Source organism: Gigantopelta aegis, chromosome 10, assembly GCF_016097555.1.
Source record: "Gigantopelta aegis isolate Gae_Host chromosome 10, Gae_host_genome, whole genome shotgun sequence".
Taxonomy (NCBI): Eukaryota; Metazoa; Mollusca; class Gastropoda; order Neomphalida; family Peltospiridae; genus Gigantopelta; species Gigantopelta aegis.
The window spans coordinates 37,042,033-37,060,849 of NC_054708.1; the positions used below are offsets into that span (position 1 = coordinate 37,042,033).

An 18,817-nucleotide genomic window follows, 5' to 3' on the forward strand; every position below is an offset into this window, starting at 1 on the left:
ATTCATATTCTAAGCAAGATCATGTAAGAAAATTGTAGTTTTAAAAAAGTAGAAAACCTTTTTAAATGACTCCACACTCACGCTAGTCCTTTTAATGCACTGCTTAAAGTTAGGTGTATTTCGAACTTTGACCCAGTGAGAACACTATTTTATATACTGCTACGTATAAATTCTCAATAAATTTTACTAAATTTGTTTTTACATATGTATTTTGTTTTGAAAATTTGTTTTTACATTTTTAGGGTGTTAATAAGGATCGTTCAGTTTTGCTGATACTTGACCGAGGGTTTGATCCGATTGCACCTCTGTTGCATGAACTGACATTGCAAGCTATGGCATATGACCTCCTGCCCATTGAAAATGATGTCTACAAGTAAGTAGAGTTGGTTGTAAACACTATTGCGCAATAGCAAAACGTGGCTTTAAAATGAAGTTTAATACCCCTAACAGTCATATGGCTCTATTATACCAGTATATTGCCGTGTATTAGCTGACTCCTTGGATAAGCCGACCTCTTAGTTTGACCCTAAATATCTAGTATAAAATCATTGGCCTTGTGTATAAGCCAAAGTCATCTTTTATCCAGCTGCATGTTGTATTGATTTCAATAATACTGTCAACAAATAGACTTGTGCTTTTCTTGTTCATTATATTTGTTTTCCCTTAAATTATTACAAACACGGTAATCGCGATCGCAGTCAATGCGGCAATGCTAACATCTACCATGCCTTGAAAAATAATTTAGAACTGATAAAGCATAACAGAAAAATAAATAATTCAAGCTGTAACAGCATATCACTGCACACAAGCAAGTAATTTATTCACTGGACAGCAAAAATTAAAATCATTGAGGCATGTTTAATCCCCCACCACACACACACAAAACTCTTAAAGGATAACAAACTTTTCAAAAGTGCTACAGCTGGTATAGCAACCAAAAGGCATACACTTATCAAACTATAATATTTATTTTCATATTGAAAACCTAACTGATCAAAATCTTGATGTAAAACTGGAAGAAGCCTAAAAGTGGATTTTATATCCAGCTTAATTAATTAATAATTAATACTGTTTGATTCAACAGACTATTGGAAGTGAAGTAACATTATTGAATATTTTGTGCAAAAAGGACAATTGAAAGTGACGTCACATTATTTTTAGAACATTAATCCAAATAAGAACTGTGCCGAGTAAACTTATTACAAAACACTCTGTGAAAAAATGTAGATGACAGGCATTTACAAACTTCCTGTCATGTGCAGAAATAAAGGGTGTTTATTGTTAATGCAATAGCCACTATTATTCACTATTTATGTCACAGGTAAAATTGGAATTCGCAAAATTTCAAGGCAATGTATGTACATGTATGTTATTAAAGCCCTGCCAGTCGAACTGAAGGGAACTATAATAGGTTTCATCTCCGTCCTTCTGTCTGTCTCACTTATAGTTTTTTGGATGTTTTTTTTTTTACAATGCCTTGAGATATTAAACTAAAATATTGTGTATAGCCTTATTTGATGACTTATACTTTTTTTCCAGAGTTATGACCCTTGAACTTAGGAAATACAGAAATTAGTTTTCTGGACTTTTTTCCCCAATGCCTCAAGATATTAAGTTCAAATTTTGTGTATGGCTTATGACATATCAAGTATCACTTTCATGACAATTTACCCATTTTTGACAAAGTTATGGCCTTTGAACTTAGGAGATATAAAAATTTGTTTTTCGGATCTTTTTTGACAATGCCTCAAGATATTGAGCTGATATTTGGTGTATTGCTTTATAATTTTCTGTTATGAATGAAGTGTGAAAGTGTGTTTCTGTTGACTTTTTCCAGATATGAAAATACAAGTGGTAATGATGTCACCGAGAAGGAAGTGCTGTTGGATGAGAATGATGATCTGTGGATTGAATTGAGACACCAACATATTGCCGTTGTGTCTCAGTAAGTTTGGCTTTGGCTTATTTATTGTATTATCCACATTTTAAAATTTTATTAAATTTTATAAATTTAAATAAATATTTAACATTGAACATTTTTAAGGTCTATATACTCCTAGAGATAATTTTTTTTAATGATTTATATAGAAATTTAACATTGAAAATTTTAACTTCTCATAGAGTTGTCTCGTAGAGTTTTAAAGGAGACCGGACACCAAACCATATATACGGCGTAATGAATTGTTTGCCGTCATAAACCACAACACGCAACTACCGCGCTCCCCTTATTGACTAAGTTAAGCGTGCCAGTCTTGGTTGGGGTTTTTTTTTCGCCGATCTCCGATGTTTGCCGGAAACTGTCAACAATTGATGAGCTAGACCCGTGACGTCATCGATGAGAGGAAAACTGAAGAAACTACCAAGCAGCATGGACAAACTTAGCGATTGGAGTGACGAAGAATTGTGTCCAGCTTGTGCTAATGGCATCAAACCGTATCAGTTTGAACCACTTATCAGAGACTTTGTCCCTAATCCTGGAAATGTTGTCTTAGACAAAAATTCGGATGAATCAACTGCCGACGAAGACAAGGAAGCCACACGGTCATAGACTAGCATACAAGCATTTTTTAAAACATAATTTTTTATGACATTTTTAATGTAAACTGAAGCAAATGGACATAATTAGAAGAAAAGCACACAAAATTTAATAATATTTCATCATAAATCTTGTTCAGCATAGATGTAAATATGACACGTCAGTATTCCATAGGCCGATTTGGCAAATTTGCAAAAAGCGTCCCCTCCTCACCAAAGCAAGTTATAATAATTTAACAAAAAAACTTTGTTCTCTTAACTAGTTACCCTCCAAGTTTTAATGTGTTTGGTTAAACCGTGTATTTTTAATTATTAAGAAAATGTGTTACCAGTTACCGAAACTGTCCACAGCCGGGTACAGAAACACAGAAATGTTGGAAAATATTATACTGTTGCCACATACTGACAATCACTTTACAACTAATATGTCTTATAGACAATATTATTATGTAGCCTAGTCTTTGCATTTATTAATATAAAATACAACAGACCCGTAGGAACTGGGGAGGGGCGGGCCTAGGGGCTTGTTCTCCATCACACACTCTAGGATGAAAATGTATGTTTTAAGTTTTCATTACTTTGCATAAATAAAGATGATATAAAGATACAAATCTAGTTTGTATCCCTCACTAGAGACTGTATCTCCCCTCCCCCCCCCCCCCCCCCCCCCCCCCCACACACACACACACACACACACACACACTTCAAATATCGTTCCTACAGGCCTATACAAATGTAGATAATATGTAGAGGGTGAGGTTAGGAACCAGTTCCTTTTATCTTTAGGATTTTGTAATCATGATTTCAAACCAACTGTTTCAGGTAGTTTGCTCCACATACTGACAAAAAACACATTTGTTATATATTGGAATAAAATAAAAATAATTACAATATATCCAGTGTTATTTTCTTTAATCATTCATGGAGGAAGCAGGAAGTCCTAATGAAAATATATTACAGGTAAAACATATTACAGGTAAAACAAAATAATATAGATGCTTATTCCATGTGGTAACTATTGTTAATTTTGCTTTAAATTGCTAGATGCCAAAAGTGATTAATTATATTATTTTATGGTAACAGTCGAAAATTAGACGACCAATTATTTCAACTTCTGCCAAAGGTACCAGGTTTTCTGCCAGAAAATAAGTTGAGGGTACGTAATAAAACAGGGCCGTAGGAACCTGGGGGGGGGGGGGGGGGGGGGGGGGGGGGGGTGCCCCCTACTTGTGAGCTTTTCTTTATCACATTAATTTTTGCCATTGTAACCAAAATCTGATGTAGAGTTTATACCCGGTCCGTGGGCCCCCCCCCCCCCCCCCCCCCCCCCCCCCCCCCCCCCCCGTCGTTCCTACGGGCCTGTAAAAACTAAATATATTCACAGGAATATATTGGGTGGTTATAGGTTTGAAATGTTTTTTTTATTGAACATTTTATTTCATGCACTTTTATAAATTTTAAACAGCAATTATGTTACTATAATCTATCGAAAAAATAAAACATTATATATATATATATATATATATATATATACTTAACTCCAAAAGAAACGCGAATACGTAGATTGGAGGTTTTGAGTGCACTCATTGAAATACGTCCCAAAGTTCTTAAAATAATCGTTTCTATGAAAAACTTAAACAATTCGTAAAGATGAGATTTCATGTTATTGACATGTTAAAAATCGAGGTCGCATTGTCATTTGAAATGTCAAGGCCATGGCGCTTCTTCAATGGCGTCACATGCCACTCAAACATGTCCACTAATAGCGGGTGTGTCCGCCATTGCTGGCCATGACCGCCGCACACCTCCTACCCATGGAGAGGAAGAGGTTCCTGATGAAGGCCCTGGGCACGTTGTTGTAGGTGTCCACGACGGCCTGGCGGAGCTGCTGCTGTGTCACCACGGGAGCAGGGCGTTGGTTCATCATGCGCTGAACCTCGTCCCACAAGTGCTCGATGGGGTTCAGATCCGGGCTTAAAGCTGGCCAGTCCATTGTGATGATGTTGTGCTGTGCCAGGAATGCCTGGGTGGCCCGTGCCGTGTGTGGGCCTGGCGTTGTCGTGCTGGTAAACCATCTGACGGTGACCCGCGAAAAAAGGCACCACCACAGGCGTGAGCACTTCGTCGATGTAGCGCTGTGCTGTGACGCCCCTGCCGCGTCCTCGGCCGTTGTTGTCGAAGATGACAGGTTGTACACGACGTCCCCAGGATATGGCACCCCACAGCATGACGGAAGGCCCTCCCCAACGGTCCCTCTCCATAACACACGCATCTGTGAAGCGCTCACCTCGACGCCTCCACACCCTCATACGACCGTCGGCCCTATCTAAGCAGTAGCGGCTTTCGTCGGAGAAGACGATGTTCTGCCACTGTCGGTTCCGCCACTGTCGATGCAGAACAGCCCAGTTGTGTCACTGTGTGAGACGTTGTCCAGTGTACGGTCGACGACAGTTCAGATGGATGGCGATCAGACGACGTCGTACCGTGGTGTAGGAAACGGGGCGGTTGTGGGTTCCCACTGTCTGCCGGGCTGTTGTGGTGGCTGGTACGAACCGATCACGCATGTGAGTTCGGATGATGTAACGGTCCTGGCGCTGTGACGTCACTCTGGGACGGCCGCTACGTGGACGGTCGACGACATTGTTGTTCTGTAGAAATCGGTCTATGAGACGGTAGATTGTCGAGACATGGACACCGAAAGCACGTGCAACCTGCCTGGCATCCATTCCGGCCTCCAAATTCCCCAAAGCTCTATGTCTGGAATCAGCGTTAAGTCGTGGCATCGTTGTATCGCTACTCGTAAAATGAGTTGAACATTGCTGTCTGGCGTTTCTTTTATACCCAGGCCTGGTAGTGTTTCACGTGCAATTCGCATCTTTCATGATCCACCCGTTTTGCATTCCAGATCGATTTTGGTCGTCAATTTCAGCACGTGCGTGACGTCACACTGTACTCGTTTTTTTCATGCGTTATGTGGAATTGGATACGCTGACAAGATGGCTATTGGTCAACTTAATCGATTTGTACATAGTTTATTCAAATGTGGGTTTTTTAATATTTTAAAATTTTCGCGTTTCTTTTGGAGTTAAGTATATATATATACATTAGTTTCTGAGATTTTTTAGTACATACATGTAAGTTTACCCTCTGCACCCTCTGGCAGAAACCCAGGGTAGGTATTAAAATAATTATTTGGTGTAGAGTATTTTTAATATGATATACAGAAAGCATTGAAAAGAACACTTTTATTATGCTTTAATAATCGACATTAGCTTTAAAACTAATTAACCATCATTCCTTCTGGCCACAGTACATATGTTGTTCCTGCCAAAGTGTTAGCATTTTAATTTTAATGACAACATACTGAACGGACTATAAACATTGTTAAATAACGTAATAATTCACGTTTTGAAGGTGTTTTGTTATAAGTTTAACAAACCAACTAGATGAAGAGACGTTAGTATGGAGTCGTTATGGGCTGTCGGTGAAAATTAATTTGGTAATTATAGGTAAATAAATGTGAAGTTTAAATATTCGTATGTGAACAAATTGCAATACCTTTATTTAATGTATATCTTAAGTACACACTTGTTTTAGTTTTCACATTGTAAATGTACCATAACCTGCTGTATTTAGTTGGTGTAAAGCCCGTTTGACGACAATAATGCGTCCATGTTTTAAAACAACTTTGGTTTTTTTGGAAATCGAAACCATGATGTTGGCCGTGTCTTGGGATGCATTGCTGTTACTGTTGCAGTTAAACACTGCGCAGTTAACCATCATATAATTACGTCGACAGTATATACTAACACTAATTATCTTGTAAATTAAATTTCCGATAAACGTAGAGACTAAAAAAAAAAAAAAGACGACTAAAAGGCACAACCAAAGAATCAATACGTGTACCGGTATTGCTTGGTAACTCTCACCGATGACATATTGCCTCGCTTTCGTTCAGATCTATGCATAATCCCGCCCACTTCTGTTTTTACCCCAAACCTAAGATGCGCAGCTGCCGATGCCTCGCAGCGAGCCGGGCGTTAGAGTAATGTGGTCTTTGACGCTAGCTTAATCCATTACACACTACATGTCTTTTGGTGTCCGGTCTCCTTTAAGTTGATAATTCTTAAACTTCACACATGGATATTCTAAGGTTATCTTTACAAATTAATTAATGATCTATTACTGACAAAATTGAAAATTAATGGTGAAGCTCTATAGGTGCACCCAACGTTTGATAGAACAGTTAATACCACAAGTCCCCTCATTGGTGATAAATGTGAATGTGTTTGTTGTGTAAAAAATTAGTTTCATCTGGGCCAAAAATATAAGCAGTTTTATTTCATCTAGTACCACTGTGTCAACTAGCCTTGTGCTTGAAACGTATGGGGGGGGGGGGGGTATCTTTAAAAAAAAAAGGTACTAAAACTAAGGTAGTCATAGATGCTACCCGTTATTTCTGAAATGGTCAGCTTAACCCCCAATTTGAGGGGTGGTAGTATTTATATTTGTGGATATGTCGATTGATATGCTCTAGGTACTATTGTCATCTATGAGATTTGATTTGGTGGTATACATCCTATAGGCCGATAGACCTCTTATCGTGTATGCCATCTATGAGACGATCGAATACTGTGTTGTCATACAAAAAAAAAATGCACTTAAGTTTGACATATCAGACAAGGCAATAGGGCAGTGATGTAAAGTTTATTGGCTGTGAAATTTTGAGAAAATTTGTGAGACCATCCAAATCGCAAACATATTCAGGTGTCTGTTTGCTTCACGAACAGTTTATTGTCACTGGTCCATACTTATTGTCCATCGTCATGTGACATGCATAAATCTTTCACATTTTCGACTGCTTCCTTGTCACATGAAACAAATTTGTCAATTTGATGATTCTGAAGCCCAAGGGCCTGAGGGCGGGACCCAAAAGGGGGAAATTAAGCCAATTTTGACAAATCTCCTCTGCTTTAGGAAATGCTATAACTGAATAGTCTTCATATCTGTAGAGGTCCACATACCGTTATTGTTTATCTAATTTGTTAATGTCATTACTGTTGGTCCCACATTTCCCCCCGGGACAGTTGTATAGAGAAATACATTTAAACTGTAAGTTCTTCAACTTCTTCTCCAAAACAACATGACCAATTCCAAGAAAAATTTGTTTGAAGTTTCCTTGGCACATACGTATCGTGATACCTGATTCACAATGTTTTCTTATACACTCAGACACCACTAATATATGGTTTATCAAAATTGTGAATTTCATTAATGTTGGGTCCCATGTTCACACAGCTTGTGTGTAAGGAGGGATGAAGTTTACTAGAGTTGTATAGAGAAATGGATTTAAACTTTAATTTCTTCACAACTACTGGACCATTTTCAAGTAAATTTGGTGGGAAGCTTCTTTGACCCATGGACAAACAAAATCACTTTTCTGCCACAACTGAAATTCTTTAATGTGATAAATCTGTTACCTGGGAAACACTACACTAGTAAATCATAATTGTTTTCTGAGTTTAGGCCATTGTCAATTTGTTATTTTGTAGACAAGTAACGAAGAAGCTAAAACAGTTTGCAGATGAAAAGAGGATCTTTACCTCTTCTGAACGCACAAACATGCGTGATCTGTCACAGATGTTGAAGAAGATGCCACAGTACCAAAAGGAGCTAAGCAAGTATGCAACTCATTTGCACCTTGCCGAGGACTGCATGCGACAGTACCAGAAGCACGTTGATAAACTCTGCAAAGTGGAACAAGTAGGTTCACTTAACGTGTGTAGAGCTGCATTTAATTGTTAAATGATTTTTAGTTCACGTACGGTGTCCTACAGTTTGTGACTGCCGACATTGCATCAGCAAAGCATACAACAGTGTTAGAGACAGCTCAAAAGACACTGGTGTCTGATGCTGGAATGTTTGCACAGCTTGAAGAAGTCCATAATTTGAGAGTGTTTAAAAAAAAAAACCCATCTAAAATGGGACTGTTTTTTCTTTACCAAATCAATATGCAAAATCTGTACTCAACAAAATTAAAGGCCAATACTTTTTAGTAATGCTTTGATTATGTCAATGTTTTAAAACAATTTTGTGATCATAAGCTTGCATGTACATGTAACAAACTTAGACAACCTCCGGCTAACAGGGACATGAATAATGCTTGGGGGTGCAAACTCTGTGATCGACCAAGGTGCAAATTGTGTGACACTATGACAACTTCAAAAGCTATCTTAAACAGAGACCATGCTTCCCTACTCATTGGACATTCCCTGGACTGCCAATGTGATTTTGTTATATATTCCGTGACATGTACCAAACGCAACATGAAGGATGTGGGTCAAACTACCACCCTCTTTAGCACGTGTTTCTCAAGTCAAAATAAAAGTAAAGTTTGTTTTATTTAACGACGCCACTAGAGCACATTGATTTTTTTATCTTATCATCGGCTATTGGACGTCAAACATATGGTCATTCTGACACTGTTTTTAGAGGAAACCTGCTGTCACCTCATAGGCTACTCTTTTATGACAGGCAGCAAGGGATCTTTTATTTGCGCTTCCCACAGGCAGGATAGCACAAACCATGGCCTTTGTTGAACCAGTTATGAATCACTGGTCGGTGCAAGTGGTTTACACCTACCCATTGAGCCTTGCGGAGCTCTCACTCAGGGTTTGGAGTCGGTATCTGGATTAAAAATCCCACGCCTCGACTGGGATCCGAATCTCAAGTCAGTGTCACAACATTAATTACAACAACACTTTTAAAGCACTCATGTAGCTCCACATTTTAATCAGCATCAACACAATTATGTTTGTCACTTGCTGAAAAAGATACCCAATCAGTGTTTTTTTAGGGTTTACTGCATTTATCAATAACTACTTTTATTAATTTACATAATTTCTTAATTTCTGGCGTTAGTCTGTTTTTAGTCTTATTGCACTTTGTTATTTTATTCCACTGGGGAAGTTAAAAGTTTTTTAATAAAATGTTGGGATTTTGTAGATAGTTTTAAGACATTTTATAGTCTTTGTCTTACTATCTAGCTAAATATATTGGCTTGGATCCTATCTACACTTGATCTCCAAGAAAGTTAGGTTTTTGTGGTACCCTGCTTTTGCTGTCTGTTAATTAACAACATAATTGACATTTTTAAAACTTGGCATTCATGTACATGCCTTTGTTTGAAAGCAATAGCCACCGTGGTTTTCATGCCGGGGTGTTGTTAAACATTTATTAATTTAGTCATTCATTCTGTGTCAACAGCTGTTGTTACCCTTCTTATTTTCTTTTTGGAATTTTGTAGGATCTTGCTATGGGGACTGATGCTGAAGGTGAAAAAATAAAAGATCACATGCGGAATATTGTGCCCATTCTGTTGGATCAAAACATCACAGCATATGACAAGATCCGTATCATACTACTGTACATCATTCACAAAGGAGGTAGTCTGCATAGCGTCTGCTGATATTCATTGTTTCACACACAAAATATTCCTTGGGAATAAAATGAAATGAGTTACATTTAACTTTTTTTTGCCATTTGACAATTGTTCAGAAATGATTGATATTGATCCCCTCAGATTTTACCGAAAAGAATTCCTAAATTTACTTCTGGTAGAAGAAAAAAGGGATGCAAATCTAGAAATCTATAGGTTACAATAAGTGAACTGTCTGGATACTACAGGCAAGATATCTTGCCCAATGTCACACAAGTCAACACGCTGTATACAGTGCATTCTCCAATTCATACGGCATTTACTGAAAATAATAATAGAACAACAGGAAATAGATTAATTGAGAGTATGGCAGCTTTAGTTTTTTATTTTTCAATGGAAAATACCTTGAAATGTTGAGTTGAAAAAGTGGTTTTCGGCAAGTATTTTTGCTAGACCACAATGGCAGAATGTTGCAGTCATTTTGAGGAATTGATAGCTGATTGTGCAGTAGCAGATCCAGGGGAGGGTCTTGAGGTCCAGACCCCCCTCCCTTTTTGAAAACTGACCATAACCTTTAAGGGGAAACATGATTATATTAACTGTTCTGTGTAAAAGGAGAGATCAGTCATCACATTTGGACACACACACACACACACACACACCCTTTCAGAAATCCTGCATCTGCACCTGTTGTGACAGCTAATTTGATAATAAATTTGATTGTTTTACCAACAACAAAATTTATGAAATATTGGGATATGAATTGTTCGTTTTCAAAAAAAATATGAGTTCAGGAAAGCATAATGATTGGAAATAATGGCTGTAAATAGTGGACAGCTAACCCCAATTGATTTTTTGCATATTTTAATTCCAAATTAAAGATTAAAATGTCATAAAATTAAAAAAAACCCACAAAAATAGTACTTATCTTTTCACACATGAACATTATTTTATGTATCTGTAAAAAAATTAAATGAAAATATGGGAGTAAAGGTTAAAAGTGTTTTTTGTTAAAAATTAATCCAGTAGTCAGAAGGTTAACTTATGACACAGTAAAAATGACGTTTTAACCACATATGTTAGTTACTATTGTCATCTATAGAATTTGATTTGGTGGTATACACCCATCAACTTTTCTTCCTTTTGTGAAGTCTCTTCTATTTTTTTAGTGCTATGTATAAATTGGTGCCTGGTTATTTTTATATAATATAAATTTGGTTAAAGGGACACGCCCTAGTTGTTAACCATTACGCCGTTGTTTTTCGCTATTAAACCCATTTTCTCACAAATAAAATTGCACTTTACTTACATTTTATTATTTAGAATATATATTTCCATTCACCTGAAATTTTTTCTGGTAATCCTGGTGTTTGTAATACCACAAAATGCATTTTTCGTATTTCTTAAAAATGCATGCGCGTCTGAGAAATAACGTTGAGCAGACATGGTCTAATCTATTTTTAGAGGGGATCTTCCCGTTTCAACGTCACAGACATTGGTATACCATGTGACCGTTATCATTTTGGTTCGGTTTGTTTTCTTGTGCATGGTTCACGCAATCAACATCCGATTTGTCTTTTGGCTGTTGTTCATTTGTGAGGTTTTTCTTCACAGTTCGTGAACATTTTTATTAACAATAAAGTTCAGACAAGTAAGTATCTCAATACAAAACGTTTCAAACCCTTAAAACCAATAAGTCTTACGATATCTGGAAAGGACAGAACAGTTGGAACATGCCCAGGAGAGGTGAAAGGAACGCACCCCAAGTCTGTGTGCACTCTGGGAAATTTGTCGTGACATAGGCATTTCTGTGCTTCGAGCGACATCTACCGGTGACATCAGAATACTAACTTTCAAAATTATTATAAGTTATTGGGTCACGGGGATTCCCATGGTATTTATCGATATAAAACCTGCTTTTTCACTCTATTTTATAAAAACGTGACCTAACTGTGTTACAGTTTTGTAGATTAACCAAAATTAGAATTAATTTTCGTGGGCTGAAACTAGGGTGTGCGACTTCAATTATATTTAGTGATGACGTTAATTCAAATGTCATTTTTGCAGGAATCTCTGAAGAAAATCTGGCAAAGCTGGTGCAACATGCTACGATTCCTAATGAAGAGAAATGTATTATAACAAACATGCAGAATTTGGGAGTGCCAATCATTCAAGATGTAAGTATTCTACATTTAGATATTTAGATTACAAATTGTTTGTGCAGAACACATTGATGATTATTTAAATTACATTTAAATAAATATTGCTGGAATGTGAAGTGTTGTCAAATTGTGATTACGTTACTTACCATAGTGACATTTTAAAATTATTAATTATTCTATCCATTTAAACCTATAGTTGCATCTACTCATTAAAATACTACATTTTGTAGTTTAAGTCTCTGAATCATTCATTCATCTGGATACAAAAAGCCATTTTTAGTGTACTACTACCTTTTGTAAACAAATGACATCAAATGTAATAAATTACATTATAGGTTATACGGGTTGAAGAGGATGACAACACCAGTGAACTTCTTTTTCAGTGTTACATCTCAAATGACAACTGAATTTGTTGTCCAATGTGTTTTTGTATAGTACTATTATTGTGTGACAGTTTCACGACTGCCCTTTACCAAATTTGTATTTGAAGTATTTACAGTTTGGTGTGCATAAAGTTGTTTTGCTTTTATCAAATTGACATGCAGCATTTCACTATTGGATATTTTGCCACTAATAATTTAGAAGTTTCTAAAATTAACCCATCTGCTGATGTAATTTAAAACAATCTCTACTTTCAAATAATTGTTTTAATGTCTGTGTATGTTGGTGTTTTAAAGTAAGATTATGTTGCCCCTGTCCATAAATGAACAAATGATTTTAAACTATCTGTCCCTATATGTGATGGATGTCTGCCAGGCATGTTTGTCAGAAAGGATTCCTATCATATTCACTCGATAGATCTGAAATTAGAAACTGGAGAATCTGTAACTATCCATTGTGTACCAAATATATTAATTTTATAATAAGTTTACAGTTTACTACATAACCCTGATCAGAAACTACAAAAACAAACAAAAGCTTCATTTAATTGATGTGCTAATAATTTTAGTTAGACTAAATTAAATAAATACTTACTGTATATACCTGCAGTTGAAAGAGGCCCTGGACCTTGAATAAGCCCCACTCCCCCCCACCCCCCCATATTTTCAAGGTGTTGAAGAAAATAGGCCCTTATTAGTAACTACTCCACCTCACCATAATAAGTGAGATAAAAAGGCCTAATTTGCGAAAGTTTTGGAAAAGGTCTAACCTGTAATAAGAGCACTGGTAACATACGATGAACCACAAATGTAGTAACATTAAGTCAGCCATCAAAATAAGTTGAGAAGGTTTTTTTAGGAGATTACTACATGTCAAGAATTTTTTTTTTGAAACAAAACGCCATTACCTAACTTTTGTTAGTTGTGTTCTGTTTAAATATGAATTACACAAAAAAGAATTATTACCATAAATAAGTATAAATAACAAAATATCATCATGAAAGAACGATAATGGGAATTGTAACCTACAGGTTACCAGCCCCTGTGTAATGAACACCAGTGAGATTAGCGAGGTCCCCTTCACAGCTGTCTTAACGGAGTAAAACATTGTTCATCTTGCATCGAATTGGGGCTGTGAGATTAGTGCGGTTCCCTTCACAGCTGTCTTAACAGAGTAAAACATTGTTCATCTTGCATCGAATTGGGGCTGTGAGATTAGTGAGGTCCCCTTCACAGCTGTCTTAACAGAGTAAAACATTGTTCATCTTGCATCGAATTGGGGCTGTGAGATTAGTGCGGTCCCCTTCACAGCTGTCTTAACAGAGTAAAACATTGTTCATCTTGCATCGAATTGGGGCTGTGAGATTAGTGCGGTCCCCTTCACAGCTGTCTTAACAGAGTAAAACATTGTTCATCTTGCATCGAATTGGGGCTGTGAGATTAGTGCGGTCCCCTTCACAGCTGTCTTAACAGAGTAAAACATTGTTCATCTTGCATCGAATTGGGGCTGTGAGATTAGTGCGGTCCCCTTCACAGCTGTCTTAACGGAGTAAAACATTGTTCATCTTGCATCGAATTGGGGCTGTGAGATTAGTGCGGTCCCCTTCACAGCTGTCTTAACGGAGTAAAACATTGTTCATCTTGCATCGAATTGGGGCTGTGAGATTAGTGCGGTCCCCTTCACAGCTGTCTTAACGGAGTAAAACATTGTTCATCTTGCATCGAATTGGGGCTGTGAGATTAGTGCGGTCCCCTTCACAGCTGTCTTAACGGAGTAAAACATTGTTCATCTTGCATCGAATTGGGGCTGTGAGATTAGTGCGGTCCCCTTCACAGCTGTCTTAACGGAGTAAAACATTGTTCATCTTGCATCGAATTGGGGCTGTGAGATTAGAGCGGTCCCCTTCACAGCTGTCTTAACGGAGTAAAACATTGTTCATCTTGCATCGAATTGGGGCTGTGAGATTAGCGAGGTCCCCTTCACAGCTGTCTTAACGGAGTAAAACATTGTTCATCTTGCATCGAATTGGGGCTGTGAGATTAGTGCGGTCCCCTTCACAGCTGTCTTAACGGAGTAAAACATTGTTCATCTTGCATCGAATTGGGGCTGTGAGATTAGCGAGGTCCCCTTCACAGCTGTCTTAACGGAGTAAAACATTGTTCATCTTGCATCGAATTGGGGCTGTGAGATTAGTGCGCCCCTTCACAGCTGTCCCCTTCACAGCTGTCTTTCAACTGTCTTAACGGAGTAAAACATTGTTCATCTTGCATCGAATTGGGGCTGTGAGATTAGCGAGGTCCCCTTCACAGCTGTCTTAACGGAGTAAAACGTTCATCTTGCATCGAATTGGGGCTGTGAGATTAGTGCGGTCCCCTTCACAGCTGTCTTAACGGAGTAAAACATTGTTCATCTTGCATCGAATTGGGGCTGTGAGATTAGTGCGGTCCCCTTCACAGCTGTCTTAACAGAGTAAAACATTGTTCATCTTGCATCGAATTGGGGCTGTGAGATTAGTGCGGTCCCCTTCACAGCTGTCTTAACAGAGTAAAACATTGTTCATCTTGCATCGAATTGGGGCTGTGAGATTAGTGCGGTCCCCTTCACAGCTGTCTTAACGGAGTAAAACATTGTTCATCTTGCATCGAATTGGGGCTGTGAGATTAGTGCGGTCCCCTTCACAGCTGTCTTAACGGAGTAAAACATTGTTCATCTTGCATCGAATTGGGGCTGTGAGATTAGTGCGGTCCCCTTCACAGCTGTCTTAACAGAGTAAAACATTGTTCATCTTGCATCGAATTGGGGCTGTGAGATTAGTGCGGTCCCCTTCACAGCTGTCTTAACGGAGTAAAACATTGTTCATCTTGCATCGAATTGGGGCTGTGAGATTAGTGCGGTCCCCTTCACAGCTGTCTTAACGGAGTAAAACATTGTTCATCTTGCATCGAATTGGGGCTGTGAGATTAGTGCGGTCCCCTTCACAGCTGTCTTAACGGAGAGTTCATCTTGCATCGAATTGGGGCTGTGAGATTAGTGCGGTCCCCTTCATGTCTTGCATTGTTCATCTTGCATCGAATTGGGGCTGTGAGATTAGTGCGGTCCCCTTCACAGCTGTCTTAACGGAGTAAAACATTGTTCATCTTGCATCGAATTGGGGCTGTGAGATTAGTGCGGTCCCCTTCACAGCTGTCTTAACGGAGTAAAACATTGTTCATCTTGCATCGAATTGGGGCTGTGAGATTAGTGCGGTCCCCTTCACAGCTGTCTTAATGGAGTAAAACATTGTTCATCTTGCATCGAATTGGGGCTGTGAGATTAGTGCGGTCCCCTTCACAGCTGTCTTAACGGAGTAAAACATTGTTCATCTTGCATCGAATTGGGGCTGTGAGATTAGAGCGGTCCCCTTCACAGCTGTCTTAACGGAGTAAAACATTGTTCATCTTGCATCGAATTGGGGCTGTGAGATTAGCGAGGTCCCCTTCACAGCTGTCTTAACGGAGTAAAACATTGTTCATCTTGCATCGAATTGGGGCTGTGAGATTAGTGCGGTCCCCTTCACAGCTGTCTTAACGGAGTAAAACATTGTTCATCTTGCATCGAATTGGGGCTGTGAGATTAGTGCGGTCCCCTTCACAGCTGTCTTAACAGAGTAAAACATTGTTCATCTTGCATCGAATTGGGGCTGTGAGATTAGTGCGGTCCCCTTCACAGCTGTCTTAACGGAGTAAAACATTGTTCATCTTGCATCGAATTGGGGCTGTGAGATTAGTGCGGTCCCCTTCACAGCTGTCTTAACGGAGTAAAACATTGTTCATCTTGCATCGAATTGGGGCTGTGAGATTAGTGCGGTCCCCTTCACAGCTGTCTTAACGGAGTAAAACATTGTTCATCTTGCATCGAATTGGGGCTGTGAGATTAGTGCGGTCCCCTTCACAGCTGTCTTAACGGAGTAAAACATTGTTCATCTTGCATCGAATTGGGGCTGTGAGATTAGTGCGGTCCCCTTCACAGCTGTCTTAACGGAGTAAAACATTGTTCATCTTGCATCGAATTGGGGCTGTGAGATTAGTGCGGTCCCCTTCACAGCTGTCTTAACGGAGTAAAACATTGTTCATCTTGCATCGAATTGGGGCTGTGAGATTAGTGCGGTCCCCTTCACAGCTGTCTTAACGGAGTAAAACATTGTTCATCTTGCATCGAATTGGGGCTGTGAGATTAGTGCGGTCCCCTTCACAGCTGTCTTAACGGAGTAAAACATTGTTCATCTTGCATCGAATTGGGGCTGTGAGATTAGAGCGGTCCCCTTCACAGCTGTCTTAACGGAGTAAAACATTGTTCATCTTGCATCGAATTGGGGCTGTGAGATTAGCGAGGTCCCCTTCACAGCTGTCTTAACGGAGTAAAACATTGTTCATCTTGCATCGAATTGGGGCTGTGAGATTAGTGCGGTCCCCTTCACAGCTGTCTTAACAGAGTAAAACATTGTTCATCTTGCATCGAATTGGGGCTGTGAGATTAGTGCGGTCCCCTTCACAGCTGTCTTAACAGAGTAAAACATTGTTCATCTTGCATCGAATTGGGGCTGTGCAGGAACAACTCGTTGTTTCTAAACAGCACAAATATGTTTTTACACTGGATCATGGGGTGGGGGGGGGGGGGAGTGAAAGAGAAGTGGAGATGGTGGTGCTGTAAGTAAATAGTTGTGGGAAGTACATGTGATTTTAAAAATGTGATACTGCAGGCCCCTTTCCTTTCTCTCCTTTGAATGCAATCTTATTTCTTCCCAATCAGGCAGCTCCTTTATTTCTCCATATCTCGGTCCCTTACTCTCCAACACTGATAGGAGCTTGTTTCTTGTGGCCATTCATGCCAAACATCTACATCTGCCATTTTTCATCAGCTTTCACTGTGGACTTAACCTGACCACTGTGGGCTTAATCTGACCATTTCAGAGAGTGTACTGTGGTTATTCTTGGCATTATTAAAAGGCACCACCAGTAATTATTAGGTAGTCAGACTAGCTTTATTAGCAACAGAGGACAAGGATGCCAGGTGGGTGCAGGGAAGTCCATAGAGACTGCACCCACATAGGCAACTGAAACAGGTTGCTTATTAGTACTGCATTTTATTTTTAGCATCAGACGTGGGTGTGGTCTGGGCTAGACAGCCATAATTTTGTGGTATGAATAGGTATTTCTCAAGTTCTTCACCATTCATTTGAGACTGTGTACAATGCAAGTGGTTACTGTTTTTACAAGGCGACACCGATGTTGCCTTAAGGTTAATAGCAGGGCGAAGTCAATATGCAGGTTTGTCTCACTTTGCCCACTGGCATGAGGCCATATAGTGCATGGTTTCGTTTAATATTAATTTGTTCATTCATTGAAACATGAGATGGAGAAGTAAAACTCTGAAGACACAGATCTGCTATCTAAATGCAGCAGTTAATCAGCTGGAATACAGCCTTCTATGGCCTTATTTGACCATGTATCTTTGCAGCATGTGCTCTGCACTGTTAGCAGTTGGGACCTTTCAATTGCACATGGTGGCAGGAAGCACTGTGCTCATTACTGAGAGATGTCTGATTACTGGTGGCCATAACTCTTGTCACAAAATCAGTAACAGTATCAGTAATCAGTTTCTTTCATCCTCACTAGGATTCAGAGCTTAGAATTATGGGATAACTATGTTGTATTTGGCCATTTGCCGATGTTAGTGCTGGTTTTACAGTCGCAAATTGAGTTTTACCGCTAACAAAGATTTATAATTCAGCATAGTTGCTGTTACTTACTTCAGCATTCCTGTCAGTGTCACACACATGATGTCACACAAACGTTTATAAACAACATTTACGTCATAAAATTTAGAGGAGCACACAATTTGTTTCAGAAAAATATTCAACGTTGATATTTCAAAAGTAAGTACATGCAACTAAACAGCAAGAAGTAGCGTATGAATAGGCTCTTGGGGAATTCCCAAAATTTCCGACTCGTTAATGCTGATTTTATTGCTGTAAATGGATTTGATTAGTCAATCAAATTTTGCATTATATGCAGAGTGAATTAGAATGTATAATTTACATCTTCGAACAATGTAGTTTTTCTATGTTCAGGTCAGGAATTTAGGCCACAGATCTGCATCATAAAATGGAACAAACAATTTAAGTGTCATAAACCTAGTTCTGATGAAATGCAACAAGAATTGTTGAATACTAGATAGGTAGTCATGGAGTACATGCTTGCTACATGTATGACACTGAATGCCAACCAGCCATTGCTGTGGATCAGCTGACTTAATCAAACAG

The 18,817-nt window shown here is 38.8% G+C and overlaps 1 protein-coding gene across 2 annotated transcripts in view; it reads left to right on the top strand.

The window, feature by feature from the left end:
* LOC121383982 (syntaxin-binding protein 1-like) overlaps positions 1-18,817 on the top strand; it is a 68,408-nt gene that overhangs the window by 15,325 nt on the left and 34,266 nt on the right. For both annotated transcript variants that reach the window (XM_041514114.1, XM_041514116.1), the window contains exons 8-12: positions 243-373; positions 1,838-1,945; positions 8,088-8,298; positions 9,842-9,980; positions 12,041-12,150. In XM_041514114.1, coding sequence (XP_041370048.1) covers positions 243-373; positions 1,838-1,945; positions 8,088-8,298; positions 9,842-9,980; positions 12,041-12,150 — 699 coding nt within the window. The remainder of the gene's footprint in view (positions 1-242; positions 374-1,837; positions 1,946-8,087; positions 8,299-9,841; positions 9,981-12,040; positions 12,151-18,817) is intronic.